The sequence below is a fragment of the Lates calcarifer genome, linkage group LG20 (genome assembly GCF_001640805.2).
Source record: "Lates calcarifer isolate ASB-BC8 linkage group LG20, TLL_Latcal_v3, whole genome shotgun sequence".
Classification (NCBI taxonomy): domain Eukaryota; kingdom Metazoa; phylum Chordata; class Actinopteri; family Centropomidae; genus Lates; species Lates calcarifer.
In genome coordinates, this window is record NC_066852.1 from 218586 (window position 1) to 235716 (window position 17131).

General features: G+C 40.3%; 1 protein-coding gene across 1 annotated transcript in view; it reads left to right on the forward strand.

The window, feature by feature from the left end:
• The first annotated feature begins 136 nt into the window (after positions 1-136).
• Positions 137-17131, forward strand: part of LOC108896045 (hexokinase-2-like) — a 30127-nt gene continuing 13132 nt past the window's right edge. The window contains 11 exon segments of the mRNA XM_051078637.1: positions 137-294; positions 3286-3402; positions 8551-8713; positions 8804-8952; positions 9058-9177; positions 10232-10327; positions 11167-11266; positions 12207-12390; positions 12648-12803; positions 12932-13165; positions 13874-14065. Of these exon segments, the coding sequence (XP_050934594.1) occupies positions 3286-3402; positions 8551-8713; positions 8804-8952; positions 9058-9177; positions 10232-10327; positions 11167-11266; positions 12207-12390; positions 12648-12803; positions 12932-13165; positions 13874-14065 (1511 nt within the window). The 5' untranslated portion in view covers positions 137-294.

Sequence of the window (17131 nt, forward strand, 5' to 3'; positions counted from 1 at the left end):
AAATGATTTTTAAATCGGCGATAATGACGCTTAATTTAAGGAGATAGGAGGCTGGAACCATCTCCTCCTCCTCCTGAAAATATCACCTGCGGTCACTCATCGTCCGCTCGTTACCAGAAATCAGCTGTTTTTGGATCCGCGCGACGTGACGGCGGCTTCAGGCATCCTCAGCGCGCGTCTCCACATGTTGCGACATTAATGAAGTGGGTGTAAACACTGTCTTACACTGAGCTCTCACTCTCTGTCTCATTCATTAAGGAAGTTAACTCAGCAGCAGCAGCGCAGGACGCAGAGGTGAGTTACTTCACTTTTTTCTGGTTTTACTGCGGTTTTTGCGCAAAAACAGCGACTTTTTCCCGAAAGTTTCCGGTAAAACTTTTCATGCAGATGAGGCTAAAGCTTAAAAAGCTCCAAACTGTGGATCTTAACTTGCTACTTTTATGAAAAAGAAGAAGAAAACTTTATTTTTTACATGTAAAACAGCAGCTCCTTCCTCTCCACCCTCTGCCTCCCTGTTTAAAGGACCCCAGAGTGGCCCCTGAGCCCCAGCTTTGAAACCCCAGCTGCTGTATATTGATGGCTGCCTCACACACACACACACACACACAGAGGAATGACGTTGACTTGTCGGATGTTTGAACATCTCAGGATCTTTTGTCAGACTGGTCTGGTGTGTTTTCTGTTGCCCTCAGGCTCAGATCAGGAGCCTGACGTGCTCTTCTTCTTCTTCTTTATTTAAATAAACGGGTCAGGTGTGTCAGGAAAAGCCTCAGCTGCTGCTCCTCAGGTGACAGGTGAGCTCTTAAAGACACTTCTAAAAACTTAGAGTCACATCTTAGAGGGAAAAAATAGGAAAAAAAACGAGCTGAAATGAGCCAAAGTCAGAAATATTTTACCTCCTGTTCAGGTGAGTCTCTGACGGGGCGTGGCTGAAATACAACCTGTGCGTAACTGACTGCATCCAGGTGTAAGAGGAGTGAGAGTTACTGTTTTATTTTTTCATATCTGTAATTTGATCTTAAAAGGATACTCCACCCAAAAAGTTCATCCTGAGTGTAGTCAGCTTCACCTGACGTCACAGAGATTCAGAGCTTTTTATTAATATATATCACCACCAGACTCCATTCACAAAAACAAGACCGGGAGCTAATCAGATCATTTGAACCCAACAGTACTGCCTCTGGGTCTGAGACCTCTGCAGTACTTTTCAGTAAATCATGAAAAGTGAAACTCCTGACTTCAGTATAGAGGATGTTTTTCTAAGACTGACGTCGCCTGACACGAGTCCTCATGACAGAAGCTTCCTCTTAGTGATAAAGTTACTGGATAAAGTGCATTTAACGCTGCAACGTCACATGATCATTCAGGATTAGAGTTTATTTGCAGCTCTGAAATCCTGAACCTTGCATTCAAAAGCCAACGACTTATTAGAAAAGTCATTTTTCCAGGTAGTACTGTTGCACATGAATGCACCGTCTCAGCTGACTTCCCAAAACATCTGAGGGAAAGACTTAAATTTACAAATACAAAGAAATCTGTTCAGGTTGTTGCAACAGTGTAATTTCCACTGGAAAGGTCAAAGGATCACCAGTAGGATTCATCTTCTGGGAACCATGAACGTCTTCCCAAGTCTATGCCAGTCCATTGGATAGTAGCTGAGATATTTCTCAGGGGATGACGAGTGAAAAGTTTAACCTGCTGCTGGCGCTAGAGATAAGTTGAGTGGGTCACCAAAGTTAGAGGGATTCATCCTCTGGGGACCATGAATGTCTGTACAAGATCTCATAGCAATTTGTTAAATTGTTGTTGAGATTTTTCAGTTTGAATCGAGTGTTAAACCCTCCAGCATTGCTATCTGTTAACATGACAAATAGTCTTACAGATGACATAACCTTTGTTAGCCTGTTAAAGGTCAAGCTCCTCAGGCTCAGGAGTATTTTTCAACACCCAAAAAACAAATTCGATTTGAATAAATGCTTGATTCAAGGTTAATGTTGATAAAAGGTTAGTCTGCACACAGCTGGTGAAGCATATCAAATATTTGAGCATCGTACTAGACCACAATAATGGAGCAGAAGCATCTATAAAGAGTCATCAGACTGCCCTTCCTCTGGAACTTGACCTCTTTATTGCTGTGAATATCACATCTTGATACAGTTTTACAGGTTTATTGAAAGTATTATAGTGTAGTGTTGGATTACCAGAGGGATATTTTAAAAGAGGAAGGTAAATGTGGCTGGAAAGTTCATCAAACACCAGACGTGGTGTTTTCTTTAACAGAGGTGTGTTGTAATGTAGTTTTGTTTTATTGTTTGCAGCCAAAAGTGAAATATACAGAGTTCCCATTGTGTGTTTGCTCACATGGTAGAAAAATAAAACCTTTCAAGACTTTAGAGGCTTCAGTACAACAACATATTAGGGGCCGTTGTGGGTAAAAAATAAATAAATAAGGAGGAGAGAGGTTCTGTTTTTCATTAATTTCTGGAATTAATGTTGTGAATTTATGAAGAAAAAACTTTGTGACTATAAAGTCATGAACTTGTAAAGAAAAAAACTCAGAGAATATCTTGTTTTTTGGGGGTAAATTTACGGCTTTAATCTCAGAGAATATCTGATATTTATGTCATGAGTTAATTAGCATGCAGCTACATTTTGTGTTTAGTGCCCAACAAAGAGTCAATCTAATGGTAAGTTAGGCTAGTTAGCATTAGCATGATTAGCTTAACTGGTGTTATATTTTGCTCCATTATGACTGGATTTAGCTGCTGCTTTATTTATGTGGTACAACAGACTTTGTTACTAAGGCATTAAAAATTATTTTTAGCCACAGTCATAAAGTCTGTAAATTAGCTTAAGCTAAAGCTAACTCTGACCCTTCTTTAGCTAACCTTAATGACCCAGACTACAGTTACTGCACTTTGGTTTTTATGTATCTTGGAAATTTTATGTACAGCACAATAATTTTAATACAGTAAAACCGAATCATGATAGATTAGTCTTTTTTTCAGCAAATATGCTGCATATTTCAGAACTAATTAGCTATTGTTAGCACACTAACATGCTAACCTATCAAGTTAAATGTGATAAAAATGTTAGCATGTTGATGTTAGCATTTAGCTACAGCTACAATACACCACAATTTTTTGACCAAATAACTGGAAAACTAATGAAATTTCCATTAATTTGAGTTGTTTTATGTTAAATTAAGTATCAGCAGAGTCAATGGGAGGAATGGTCACTACCAAATTAACCCTGTGAATTAACCCTTTTAACCTCCTCCTCTAGATGAGCAACGTCGAGGCAAACAGTCAGAACATCACACAGCTTTCCAAGAAGGCTAAAATGAGCGGAGAAACCTCACACCTGCACCTGGACGGCATCCCTTCGGACAGGCTCAGTCAGGTAACATAACTAACCACCAGAATGAACCAGAACTAATTCTGGATCAGATATGAAACGTTTCATTACTTTAAGTTTGATGGAACAAGTGTTTCTTTGAGGAATTGTTGATAAATATTCATTGGGGAAGTGAAATTTTTACAGATAAAAGCCAGTAAACGCCACCACAAATAACTTTCAGCAGTATTTCCAATTTGTCAGCCTTGTCATTTCGCAATTTTTGGAAAGCAGTCAAACTATTTGGTGATACATAAAAGGGACAGCATTTGTGTGATTGTGTAAAACCTTTAAGTGACAACCACAACTTTCCATCCCTGTGATTTAAGTCTTGTTACGCACCATGGTGAGTAGCCGTCTCTTTTAGGAAGTCAGACTTCGCTGCTCAGAGGATTCTCAGATTAGGAAATCACAGAGTTTGTATTAATCTGATTCATACAGGCGGATCAGTGACAGATGATGAATTTTATTTCCTTAATTTTAAAATAGAAGACTTCCAGTTTCAGCCTGATGACTGAAAGTTCACAAGGCCCAGGACTGATGGAGAAGTCACACCCAACACTCCTCATTAGTTCTAAAAAACCTCCCTGCAGGTTCGTCTTAGTCAGCCATGATGCTGCGACGTTTAATCACTGATGTGTTCGTGACAAGCAGCACATCGTCTTATTTTGTATTTTGCATGATGCTCTGATAAGAAAGGTGTTTGTACATCTGTTGTTTCAGCTCTAGCTTCGCAGCATTAGTGTGGGGAAACGAGCAGCAGCTTTGAAAACGTTCACCCCGTGTGAAGCTGGTTTTGCTGTTTATCACTCAGCAGGTTCAGTGTGAAATTGTAGTGTGAAAATAGAGGAAGATAAAAAAGTTGATGCCGGTCTGAAAGATGGAGACATTAAAACGAAACGGATGATATTTCAGTTTACATGGTGTGAAAGGTTGTGCAAACAGACTGGAGTTCGCCAGACAGAGGTGCAGAGTTGTAAAGAGTTGTAAAGAGTTGTAAAGGTTTCGTGCATCGCCCATTGTGACAGCAGCAGCTCCTTCTTTACAGCCTCAACGTGGACGCCCAGGTATCTGTAGCCATATCAGCATCTTCCACCAAAATACACAGCAGTCGTCTGAAGTCAATCACCATCTCTCCGGTCTCTGCCACATTCAGAAACATAATTTTTTCCAGACTGCTTCACAAAATTGTCCAACAAAGTCTCCTAACTTCTCCAAGTGGTATCTGTGATTTAGGAGGTTTTTATGGAGGTTTATGATCTCCTCTGGCAGTGTCATTCACTCTGAATGACATCAATATATATTTATGTCTCTGTGTTCAGATGAAGATTTCATTCTCCACTTCCTCCTGTGACACTGATAGAATAGAATAGAATAGAATGGATCTTTACTGTCATTGTTTTGTTTTTTTTAAAACAACAACAAAAGACCATTTAGGATTGACAGCAAAAGGTAAATAACAGAGCAAAAATGATTATAATATAAAGTACAGAGTGAAAATGAGTGTGACAGGGGGTTAATGCACCTCCAGTTCGGCTGTAGCTAACTTTCATTTTCATTATCAACTAATCCACCAGTCATTTCTTTGACTGTTCAGCCTTTAAAATGCAAGAAAATAGTGATAAACACACTGACTGTCCAGCTGTCATGTTTGACAAAGACAAGCATCAGATCCTCAAATCTGAGAAGCTAGAAACAGGAAATATTTGGGATTTTTGCTTTAAAAAGAATAAAACAATTATTAGATCCTGAAAGAAGTTGCCTGTTAATCTTTTGTTGATCAGATAATTTCTTAATCGACTAGTTGTTGCAGCTCTAGTCCTGTCTGAATGGGTGTTTTGCCAGTTTATTTTGTATTTTAGTGAGTTAAATTGTTATAAATCATAGTTTATTTACTGTATGAGCCAGTTTAAAATCCATCGTATGTGTTTTAACATATGAGCGTCACGATGCAGGAATGAAGTCAGCCACACCTCCGCTGACGACAAACTCAGGAATGAGCGTGTAGGGGCACGACATGTAGAGAGAGAGAGAGAATAAACTGAGGCTGAGGGAGGAGAAGAAGAAAGAGTTTAACATCACAACCTGATGAGGCCTGAACAAACACGCCTCTGGAAAATTACTGCAAGTCACGAAAGAGAAGGAGAAGATGAGGGAGACAAAGAGAGGAGTGGTGAATGTTTTTCTATCCACACTTCATGTCAGTGTCTGATCCAGGAACCAGTCCTGATCCTGGTCCTGATCCTGGTCCTGGTCCTGGTGCTAGAATAAGGTTTGAATGAAAGACAGCTGGGAAATAATCACACAACCTGTTTGAGGCCCTTATGTGTGTGCAATAACAGTAATAATAATAACACTAAAACTTTATTCTTTTGTGGTGCATTTCATACAGAAAGCATCTCTCCTGCTGGACGACTGGTTCAGGATAACTGCACTAAAACTTTGTTTTGTGTCTCTTTGTGGTTGTTTGATGGACTTCATGTCACACAGAGGCTCTGGTCCAGGGGACTGGGTCTGTATCTGGTGATCCATCCAGCCAACGACCCATCACCTAGGGGCCATTCAGATCTCTGGGGGGCCATGCCACCCCTACTGACAGGCCTCTAACATTTATTACCTGTTCTGCCAGGGGATTGCAGCAGGACTGTCAAAACATGTCTGAGGTATTTCAGACTCTTATATTAAATAATGTGATGGTTAGAAAAACCAGTCATGCTGCCAAAGAAAATACAGTATTTACTGTCAGAGCACCGATCGACGGTGATGAAACTGGTCCTGTGTGTTTCAACATGGAGAACTGAGACACATCTCACAATAGAAACCCACCAGAATAGATTTCAGGGTGTGTCCGGAGCAGCTTATTCTGGATTCAGGAGGGTTTACTTTGACCTGATAAAGACACAGATATAGGAAAAACAAACATCAACAACAAAGTATTCTGAGACACCTAAAGCTACAATGATTAGTCAAGCAACAGATAAGTAATCAGCAGCTATCTCAACTCGACTGATTAATTGTTTGCCATTAAACGTTGGGTCTTGAACTGAAAGATTTTTCAGACAAATTATTTATCTGTTAAAAAACAATCAGCAGTTTGGAGAAAGATGTTTACACAAATCTCTGCTGAAGTATTTCTCTTTTAATCCCAGTAAATGAGCTGCTCATCGGTCCATGTGAGGTCAGGTTCATCTAAAAAGGGAAGTTTGTGTCGGTGGTGCCAGTGCAGACAATACAACAAAGGTCGTCCATAGAAACAGGACAGGAAGCAGCATCGTCTCACTAATCTGAACCAAAAACCGGTGGTAGAAGAAGTACTCAGATCACTATATACCAGTATAACCACGTACAAATACTCCATTACAACTAAGAATCCAGTAGTATGAGAAGTATCAGCTGTAAAAGTACTTCTCTGACTGTAGCTGGTTTTAACTACTTTTTATACAGTTAGATAGTTTAGTCCAGTGGTTCCCAATCTAGGGGCTGGGTCCCTCCAAAAGGTCACCAGATAATCTGTGTGGTAGAGGTATAAAATAGAATCAAATGGTTGGAGTCAAGTAAAGTTCAAAGATTTCTAAATTGTATTTGAGTAATTGCGCTGAGTCATAACCTTAAAATGTAATGGTTTCCCTTTTAGTCTCTAAATGGGACGTGGCGACATGTCGGCAGCTCGTATTTCTGGAGGTTAGAGATGAGGGTGGTCAGTTAGGATGCAGTAAACTTCATTTAAAATGAGTTTGTTGTAAATTTGTGTAAACACTCTGAAGCTCAGTCAGCGTGAGTATAAACCCAAACAACAAAACTCAATCACCTGGACGCCCCCACTGTACTCTTAACACCAGTAAATGTAGAAACATTTAGGTGGAGTTTAATCACAGCAGCTTTTAAAAACCATGCAGTGTTTTTCCAGCTTTGAAGGAAGCAGAAAACAGGAAGAGAAACGTGAATTGTTGCTGCCATCTCCAGAGGATCATAACATGCAGTGCCAGCCAGGCCTCTTCCTGCTTAATTTACCTCTGACACAGGAGGTTCTTGAATTTCTATTGACAGAGAAAAATTTGGGGTGTATCTTTTGACTACATCTCACTCTAAGTTGGGTGATTTTTTTCATAACCAATGAAGTCTGTTGGTGAAATTAGGCTGTTTGGTGACTTACAGACAGGTTCCCCTGAACGTGATGGGTGGTTGGCTTATTAGCGTCATGGCTGAATTTCTAGGAACAGACCCAGGACCAGAGCCTCTATGTGAAGTGACTGTGAACATTTCTTGATGGAAACTCAATCAGATGATGACAAGGAGACAAACTCAGTACCTTACACTTAAAAGATTCATACATCACACTGAATAAACATGTGAACAGTTTATTATTGCTAAGAAACAGAGCTTTAAGTTTGAGTCATAACACATTTTTACTCATTTTACAAATGAAGACGGCATTTGATTTACTTTCACTGTTGAAAACAAGTCCCAAACATTAGTCTGTCTCATTATAGTTACACTTTAGGCCAATTAACAAAAAAGTTTTATTGAAAACCTTGAAAACCTACTTATATACTAACGGATAACTACAGATTTTTACATATTTTCCTTGTGAATATGTGTGTATATTTTTATGTGGAAATGGATAATCAGTCGGTATATACACATATATATACAGCACATATAGTATATAGTCACATTGGGATATGATTCAGAGAACTTCCTCTCTTTTGTTCCTGTTCAAGCAGCAGTAAAGGACATATGTCAGAGATCAGCTGTAAATTCCTAGAATACCATGAGCTGTACTGTTTCTCCAACGACAAACTATCCATTCAGGTTTGTTGGGAATCATTTCTGCACAGGTCGGCCTTTGTTACTGGAATAACTGCCTTTATGTTGAAGTCTATTTTTATCTCCTTTTGTCAGCCTGAACTCCAGTTATCTAACCCCAACTATGGAAACACTGATCAAAGAAGGAAAATACTTCAAACTGTGGTTTAAATTGGTCAGTGTGCATCAGGAAGTGTGTAGATTCTGAGGAAACGCTGCCATCTTGTGGCTGAAGTTGTGAACTGTCTTCTGTCTCCTTAAATGTCTGAAGTCATAGACTTAGACTTGATTTTATTGATCCCTTTGGGATGACTCCCACATATATTTGTTGTATTTCTGTCTCTACAGGTGCAGAAGTACCTGGAGCCTTTCCACCTGTCTCTGGAGAAGCTACAGGAGATTTCTGCTCGGCTGAAGAAGGATATGATTCGAGGTTTGGGGAAACACACGCATAACAAGGCAGCCGTGAAGATGCTGCCCACCTTCGTCAGGGCCACGCCCGATGGGACGGGTAAGAACTATTATGTTTTAGATAGATTGATGGATACATGGGAATCCCACAAGCAGGAATTTTCTGATGAATGCCTTTGTCTCCTGTCAGAGAGTGGCGACTTCCTGGCGTTGGATCTCGGTGGAACGAACTTCCGTGTCCTTCACGTCCGTGTGGTGGAGGAGGAGCAGAAAGTGCTGAAGATGGACAGTCAGATCTGTGCCATCCCACAGGAAATCATGCTGGGAACTGGACAACAGGTAAAAATATTACCTGTAGATATAGAAATATTTAGTCAGAGACTTTCAGCTGTCGTGTTTTCAGATGTTTACGTTGAAAACTATCTATCCGTTCCGTCTGTCCAGCTGTTCGACCACATCGCAGCCTGTCTCGGTGACTTCCTCGACGCTCAGAATCTGAAGGGACAAACCCTTCCTCTGGGCTTCACCTTCTCCTTCCCCTGTGAACAGAAAGAAATCGACAAGGTCTGTACTGTCAAAGTCAAAAGCTCCTCAAATGTACAGTTAGTCTTATCATTTGGCATTCCCCAATTCACCAATGTCCAAAGGTACAAACAGAAGTCCAGATGTGTTGTACAAGTCACATGGACATAGATCTATCGGCAGAAATGGAATACAATATTTCTAATGTTTTCATTAGTGTTTAATCATCTAAAAGTAAGAATCATTACATTTTTGTTAGCATAGAATTATCCCTCCATATGTACACAATGAGCCCATCATGTTGCTCTACCATTTTTCTACAGTAGCCCAGAATGGACAAACCAAACACTGTAATTTCCTTTCTCCTTTTGCTTTTTTAACATTACTTGAAGGCCACTGTAGCTTCTCCTACAACCTTGGAAAGGAAGGGATATTCAGTTGGTTGCAATCTGCGTTCTGACCACTAGATGTCACTAAATCCCACAAACTGGTCCTTTAAAATGAATGAAGTTTAAAATTATAAGTTTTCATCATCGTGGCTGCCAGTTTAAGATAAAATAATCTGTTATTGGTCCCACAAAATTTATAATTTTTTTAGCAGCAAACAGGGACAACAAAATAGGAAAAGGCATCAATAAGCAAATACAAGCAAAATATAAACAAGACAATATATAAACAAATATAAACCATATGAACAATATAAACAGAACTATATACACAGTAAGGAATTGGATTTAACTCTGATATTGCACAGTTTGAAATAATAACCCTGAGTGAAATACTATAGCACAGCAGCTGATTTACTAGATCTTATGGTTTCATTGGTTCTCTAATGTGATAAATGATTCTCCTCTCTATCTGCTGATTTCTGACAATGAAACATGAAAATATTCCAAACAGAGCAGAACAGGAAGCCTTATAAGGCGATTTAAAAGGCATCTCTTATGCCAATGATCACACACCTACAGATGGTTTTCATGAGGCTGACATGAGCAATTTACTGACTTGAAACCTGACTAGAACCACTGATATGAACAAACCTCACAGAAAAAATTCATCGATTCCTGTTAAATCTTAGCATCTCTCTCTACAACAGAGCATCCTGATCCGCTGGACCAAAGGCTTCAACTGCTCCGGAGTGGAGGGAAAAGACGTCGTGAAGCTGCTGAAAGAAGCGATTCAAAGGAGAGGGGTCAGTGATTACAAAAAGAAAACAAAAAAACATGTAATGTAATGCGTAATGTGCAACGATTCGACAAATAATTGGTTTGCCGGTTGACAGATATTTTTCAGCATCTTCTGACATTTTATAGACAAAATACTTAATTTATTAATCAAGAAAATAACAGGTTGATGTCTTGACTGTCTGTTTACTTCTCTACTCCACTATATTTATCTGACAGCTGTAGTTCTTAGTTTACATCATAAACTTCTAAAACAGATCAAACCACTACAAGAATCAAGGCCTGATTAACCCTCTAAAGGACTAAACTGATCAGACCCTTTTCTCCTGACTCCTGAAGTTATTTGGTTATAATTTGATTAAATACAAAATCATTTAAGAATATTTTCATCTGAAACATTCAGTGTATTTTGACACACAGTCTCAACAGAGCACTTTAAGACCTTTATTTCATTTTAGGTTTTACATTAGTGTTGCATATTACCATACAAATGTGCAAGTAATCAAATTACCACAAAACACTTCTTGCTACACGGTTAAAGGGAGGTGTTAAAGCCCAGTATTTAAAGTGTTACGTATGCATAGAAAGAAACCATCAGTCTATTTCTTGTGCTGTATGATGTGATATTTGTAGCATGAGCATGAATCTGACTCGAGCTGGTTTTCCTCCATCTCTTCTTCCTTTGCTGTCTCTCAAAATGATGCTCAGACTCTTCATAAAAAAACACTGTGACACTTTCTCGTTGTGAGCGTAATGTGTGTGTAGGTGTGCAGGTTATTTTTTATTCAGTTTATAAATAGGAAGGACGTAAACACACCTGTCCCTCTATCTATCTCTGTCTCTGCAGGACTATGATATAGGCTCGGTTGCCATGGTGAACGACACTGTGGGCACAATGATGAGCTGTGGCTACAGGGACCAGAGCTGTGAGATCGGCATGATCATTGGTAACAGTTCATTTTTAATGAATTTGTTTGTCAAGCTTTAGAGATGATATCTGCCATATGACATATACTGTATACAGAATGGTGGCTGCAGGTATCTACCCTTTTTGTAACCTCCAAAGTCAAGCATGATTATATACAAAACTAACAAGTAGATCCTGAGTTTTTACAAAGAAATTTGCAATGATTTCCTTGAAAACAAACTAGAAACAACAAGTTTTTTATCATCATATACAATACAGTCAGACTTGATGCTAAGCTAAGAGCTAAACTTAAGTCGTGATGTCATTACAGATGAAAATGCCGTTTCCAGGTCCAACTTCCAACTCCTTTTTCAATAGGTTTGAACAGATCTGAGACCACGAAAAACTAATTGTGAACTAATTGTTATTCTACTTTTTCCTATTTTTTCTACTACTTTTTACTTGCTTTTCTAGTGATGAGAAAGAGGAATTGGATGCAGTTGATAGGTTACAGTTTTTAAATAAGTTAAGAAAAACAAAATTTAATGTCAGCTGGTGCTAACATTGGCCAACTTCCCTAGCTAACGTTAGCACCAGTTAGCACCCGCTGGTAAAAGCAGGTACCCCTAATATAAGCTGTGGGATTTACAGGGTGTTTCTTGCTATGGGTCCACATCCTTCCTGTGCTGTCCCAGCTAAGGTGTATAAAGCTGGCCTTAGCTAGCTATCCTCACCCACTTAAGATTAAAATAGATGACCTTAGCTAGCTACTTTTGCTATTTTGGGACAGCACAGAAAAGGACTGACAACCAAAACACAAAGATGTGGGCTCATAACAAGAAACACCCTGTGAAGCCCATAGCTTGTATCAGGGGTACCTGCTCTTTCACTTTAGGGTAGTGGGTTAGCTAGCTAACCTAGCGAATAGAAGATTACATATGATTTGTTACCAAAAAAACAATCAACATCTTCCTCCTCAGGTACGGGAACCAATGCTTGCTACATGGAGGAGATGAAGAACGTGAAGCGGGTGGAGGGCGAGGACGGACGGATGTGCATCAACACGGAGTGGGGCGGCTTCGGAGACGACGGCTCCCTGAGCGACATCCTGACGGAGTTTGACGTGCAGGTGGACAAGATGTCCATCAACCCTGGTGTCCACACGTACGTATGACGATCATGTGGAGAAACTTTTATTAATTACAAATCAACAGCAGCACTTACAAACTAAAAAGTCATGTATTTGTAGCAGTAAGTTGTTGATAACTTTGACACCTGCATTTTTCTTATATAGTCAATTTTGGTTAATGAGCAACGAATTGTAGACGTTGGCGTCTACACACCAGTTGCATTAAACAATGTTTGGCCACTAAGAGGCGGAACAATACAAAAACCAGCTGTTGATTTGATTTCTCCTTTAGCTTTGAGAAAATGATCAGCGGTATGTATTTGGGGGAAATTGTTCGACTGCTGTTGGTGAAGCTAACGGAGGACAAGCTGCTGTTTAACGGACAGACGTCGGAGGCGCTGAGGACCCCGGGCAAATTCCAGACGAAGTTCATCTCTGAGATCGAAGAGTGAGTGTTTGACAGAGGCTTGTTTGTCTTTTGTCTTGAAGGTGCTAATAAAATACTTAGGGGCTGGTACTGGTTCTTGAATGTCCATCCTCCATTTTGTCCATCTTTATTTCCTGTCTCTGGTTCAGGAAGGACAACGGTCTGGAAAATGGCAAGAAAATTCTGACCGAGTTGGGCCTGAAATGGGATCTTGTCGACGTCCGGGTGGTGCGTCTGGTCTGCGACAACATCTCATCGCGCTCTGCCCGTCTCTGCGGCGCTGCCCTGGCGACCATCGCCAACCGTATCCGTACCAACCACGGGCTGGACCACCTGAAGACCACCGTGGGGGTGGACGGAACAGTCTACAGGAAACACCCCAAGTAAGAGGGAATATGAGACTGAGACGCTTTTAAAACGTGCTTGGTTGCAGTTTAACTCCACTTTAGCAACAGCAATTATTTTTAGTCTGGCTGACAAATTCTTCTGTAACTAAAGTTTGGAAAATGTAAAGTTTGGAGGGTCGGAAAAGCAGGACAGACTGGAAGAAGCCACAAAGAGACATTCTCACATGTTCAGTAAAGGCTCAAACTATCTTTGAGCCAGAGATCAAAGTTATTATTCCTGTTACAAGTGGGTTTTTTCTCTTAGTTTTTTTGAGAAATATCAAATTATATTTATGTGTCTGTGTGAACAGGCAGGACATGGCGCTGGGTGTCGACACATTAACACACTTCCTGCCTTTGTGGGAAGAAAAGCATGTTGAGAAAATACCATCTCACTGCTTAAAAGTCCTGTCACCTCTCTTTCCTTCACAATTATTTCCTGCCATGTGTGATGAGAGTTAAGATCGCTGAAATTTTATCTGCTACAACACACATATCTGTTGCTCTAGATCACTTGTCTGTGTTGTTTGAAAGAGAAAATTATGTTTCATATCAGTTTCGTGAGAGTTCCTTCAGTTGGAATCTAAAACATTTTCTTCTGTTAATTAAGTTTTCTTTTCCTTCTTCTCTCTCTCTTTCGTCTTATTTCCTCTCAATCCTTCTCTCTCCATCTTCCTCCTCCCTCCCTGTTTCTGCTCTCTGTAGTTTCAGTGAGGAGCTCCAGGCGACGGTACGCCTCCTCGCCCCCGAATGTAGCATCACCTTCCTGGTCTCAGAGGACGGCAGTGGGAAGGGCGCTGCCATGGTAACAGCCGTGGCTCAGCGGCTGGCGCTCCAGTCCCGGCTGTTAGAGGACAGTGACGGTGAGGAGGAGGAAGAGGAGGAGGAAGATAATTAATGACACTCTGAGCAAGTTTGAACGCAACAAATCAATTAAATTAAAAGTAACTGTACTATATGGTCAAAAATAAAACCACATACAATGATTAACAATCATTTCAATAATTCAAACAAAGATTTCTGATTCTCCTTTAAACTCCGGTGAGTTGTCAGAATAACAGAAGAACATCTTCCTCAGCAGATTTCCTGGCAAATGTTCACATTTCTTAGCACATAAACGGGAGTCAGAGCCTTTTCCCAATCCTCCTCCAGCCTGTACAGCACGTCTTCAGGCTGAGTTTCCTCTTTAGACTTCCTGGATCACAGTGTTTAGAGGGAGTTTGCATCTGTCACTGTCCTGATTAATCATTTTGTTCTTGACTTGTTTTCTTTGTGGACCATTTTTATCACTTTCAGACCAAAACGCAGCAGGAAAATATCTCATTCTGCAGAGATACAGTTTACTGCTTTCTCCCCACTTGGCCTTGATACTGTATCAGCACTTTAGACTGAGAGTTTGTTTTGAATTAGCAGAAGTAAAGTCACTGTAATACACTGAAAAAACCAGCGTCTTTTTAGTCTTTCGTCCTTGAGAAAATGTTTCTTTCTCACGATCTGCATCGCTGCATCATGCTGCTGTCGATACCTGGTGCCAGCCTGAGGTTTGTGTTTCCTGTGCGGCTTTAAAGCAGCGCAGCAATGTGAAGACTGTAAGACTTGCAATGTGGATCATGACCTTCTTTAAAAAGCTGTGTAGTGAAGTGTGAAGTAGGAACTGGTCCTGGCCTTTATGTACCTCAGTGACGGAGAGAAAACCAGGGACAGTCTGAGAGTTTCTGTTCTCATTCAATCTGAAATCAAATTATTGATCCTGCATTAAAGTGCCAAGTCTCAGCTTTTGCATCCAGTGGGAGATAAACACCGATCAGCTGCAGCATTAAAACCACCGACAGTACAAAGTTCTGCTGGGAAACCTCGGGTCCTTCCTTCATCTGGATGTGACTTTGACTCATACCAACACCTAGACACGGATGAAGACTACAGGGGCCCCTCACCACACCACAAAACCTGCTCAGAAATGTTTCCAGGAATAAAGAGACCAAGGTGTCAACCTGGCCCCATATACCAGTCTGAAACTCTTGAAGCTGCAGCTGTGCACTGTAACAAAGTTTTCAGTGCTGGCAGCAAAGACACAGCACGTTACCGTTATTTTACAGTACTCGTACTGTATACACAATATAGAATAGAATAGAATAGATACACAATACTATATATTATTATTAATTAACAGCTGACAAAAAAGACTGCGGAGAAATTTTTCTAAACCTTGTAATTTGATAAACTTTAAATTTTAAGACAAATAACACACCTTCAAAGTGTATTTTTAAACTGATGATTATTTATTAAGCTTGAAATAAAAACATTAAAAAAAAAAACACTGAGGAACATTTAGGACAAATCAAGAGATAGAAAAACAGAGTGAATAACTTAGAGTGAGACTCAGACTCTACAGCTCCAGAGGCAGAAATACCTGCAAAAAGAGACAGAAGAGGAGAGAGAGACGGGAGAGCACAATACTACAGGAAAGAGGAGATACTGAGTTAGTAACATGTAACATGGGATATGAATCCATACTGATGGAGAGAGGGAGAGAGAGAGAGAGAGAGAGAGAGAGAGAGAGAGAGAGCTCAGTGCATCATGGGAGATCTCCTGGCAGTCTAGGCCTATAGCAGCATAACTAAGGGATGGTTCAAGCCTGAGCCAACCCTAACTATAAGCTTTATCAAAGAGGAAAGTTTTAAGCCTACTCTTAAAGGTACAGAGGGTGTCTGCCTCCCGGACCCAAACTGGGAGAAGGTTCCACAGTAGAGGAGCCTGATAACTGAAGGCTCTGCCTCCCATTCTACTCTTGGAAACTCTGGGAACTACCAGTAAACCAGCATTTTGGGAGCACAGAGTCCTGGTGGGATTGTAGGGGACTATGAGATCTTTAAAGTAAGATGGAGCCTGACCATTAAGGGCTTTGTATGTGAGGAGGAGGATTTTGAATTCTACTCTGGATTTGACTGGGAGCCAATGTAGAGAGGCTAACACAGGAGAAATGTGATCTCTTTTCCTAGTTCCTGTCTGTAGTCGTGCTGCAGCATTTTGAATCAGCTGCAGGTCTTTACAGACTTGTTGTAGCAGCCTGATAATAATGAATTACAGTAGTCCAGCCTAGAAGTAACAAATGCATGGACTAGTTTTTCTGCATCTTTTTGGGACAGAAAATGTCTAATTTTGGAGATGTTACGCAGATGAAAGAAGGCAGTCCTAGAAGTTTGTTTTATGTGTGAGGTAAAGGACAAATCCTGATCAAAGGTGACTCCCAGATTCTTTACAGTGGAGCTGGGAGCCAGGGCAATGCCGTCTAGTGGAGCTACATCATTAGAAAGTTTGTTTCTGATGTGTTCAGGACCAATTATAATGATTTCAATTTTATCTGAGTTCAGTAGTAAAAAGTTGTTTGTCATCCAAGTTTTAATGTCCCTAAGACAAGCCTGGAATTTGTCTAGATGATTGGTTTCATTAGGCTCCATTGACAGATAAAGCTGTGTATCATCTGCATAACAATGGAACTTTATGGAGTGAATACTGATAATGTTGCCCAAAGGAAGCACAAGATGAAGAGGATTGGTCCAAGCTCTGACCCTTGTGGAACTCCATGTCTAACTTTTGTGTGTATGGAGGAGTAGTTGTTAACATGTACAAACAGAAGCCTATCAGATAGATAGGACTTAAATCAGTTCTTTTAATGCCAATAAAGTGCTCCAGATGTGACATGGAAACATGCTGAAAATGTATAAAGTGAACATAACTGAGGCATCAGAGAAAACTCAGTCTGAACAGATCATGTGAACAGAGGTTGTTCTATCAGAGCAGCTTTACCAGCTCCTCCAGCTTTAACTGATGTTAGCATTCTGTGCTAGGCTAAATAACATCAGACCACAGCTCCAGCTGAACAGCAGCTCTATGATAATAACAAGCCTTTCTGATTTACAGCTCTGACACAGTTCAGTTTTCCAAGCGAGGGGACAGTTCAAC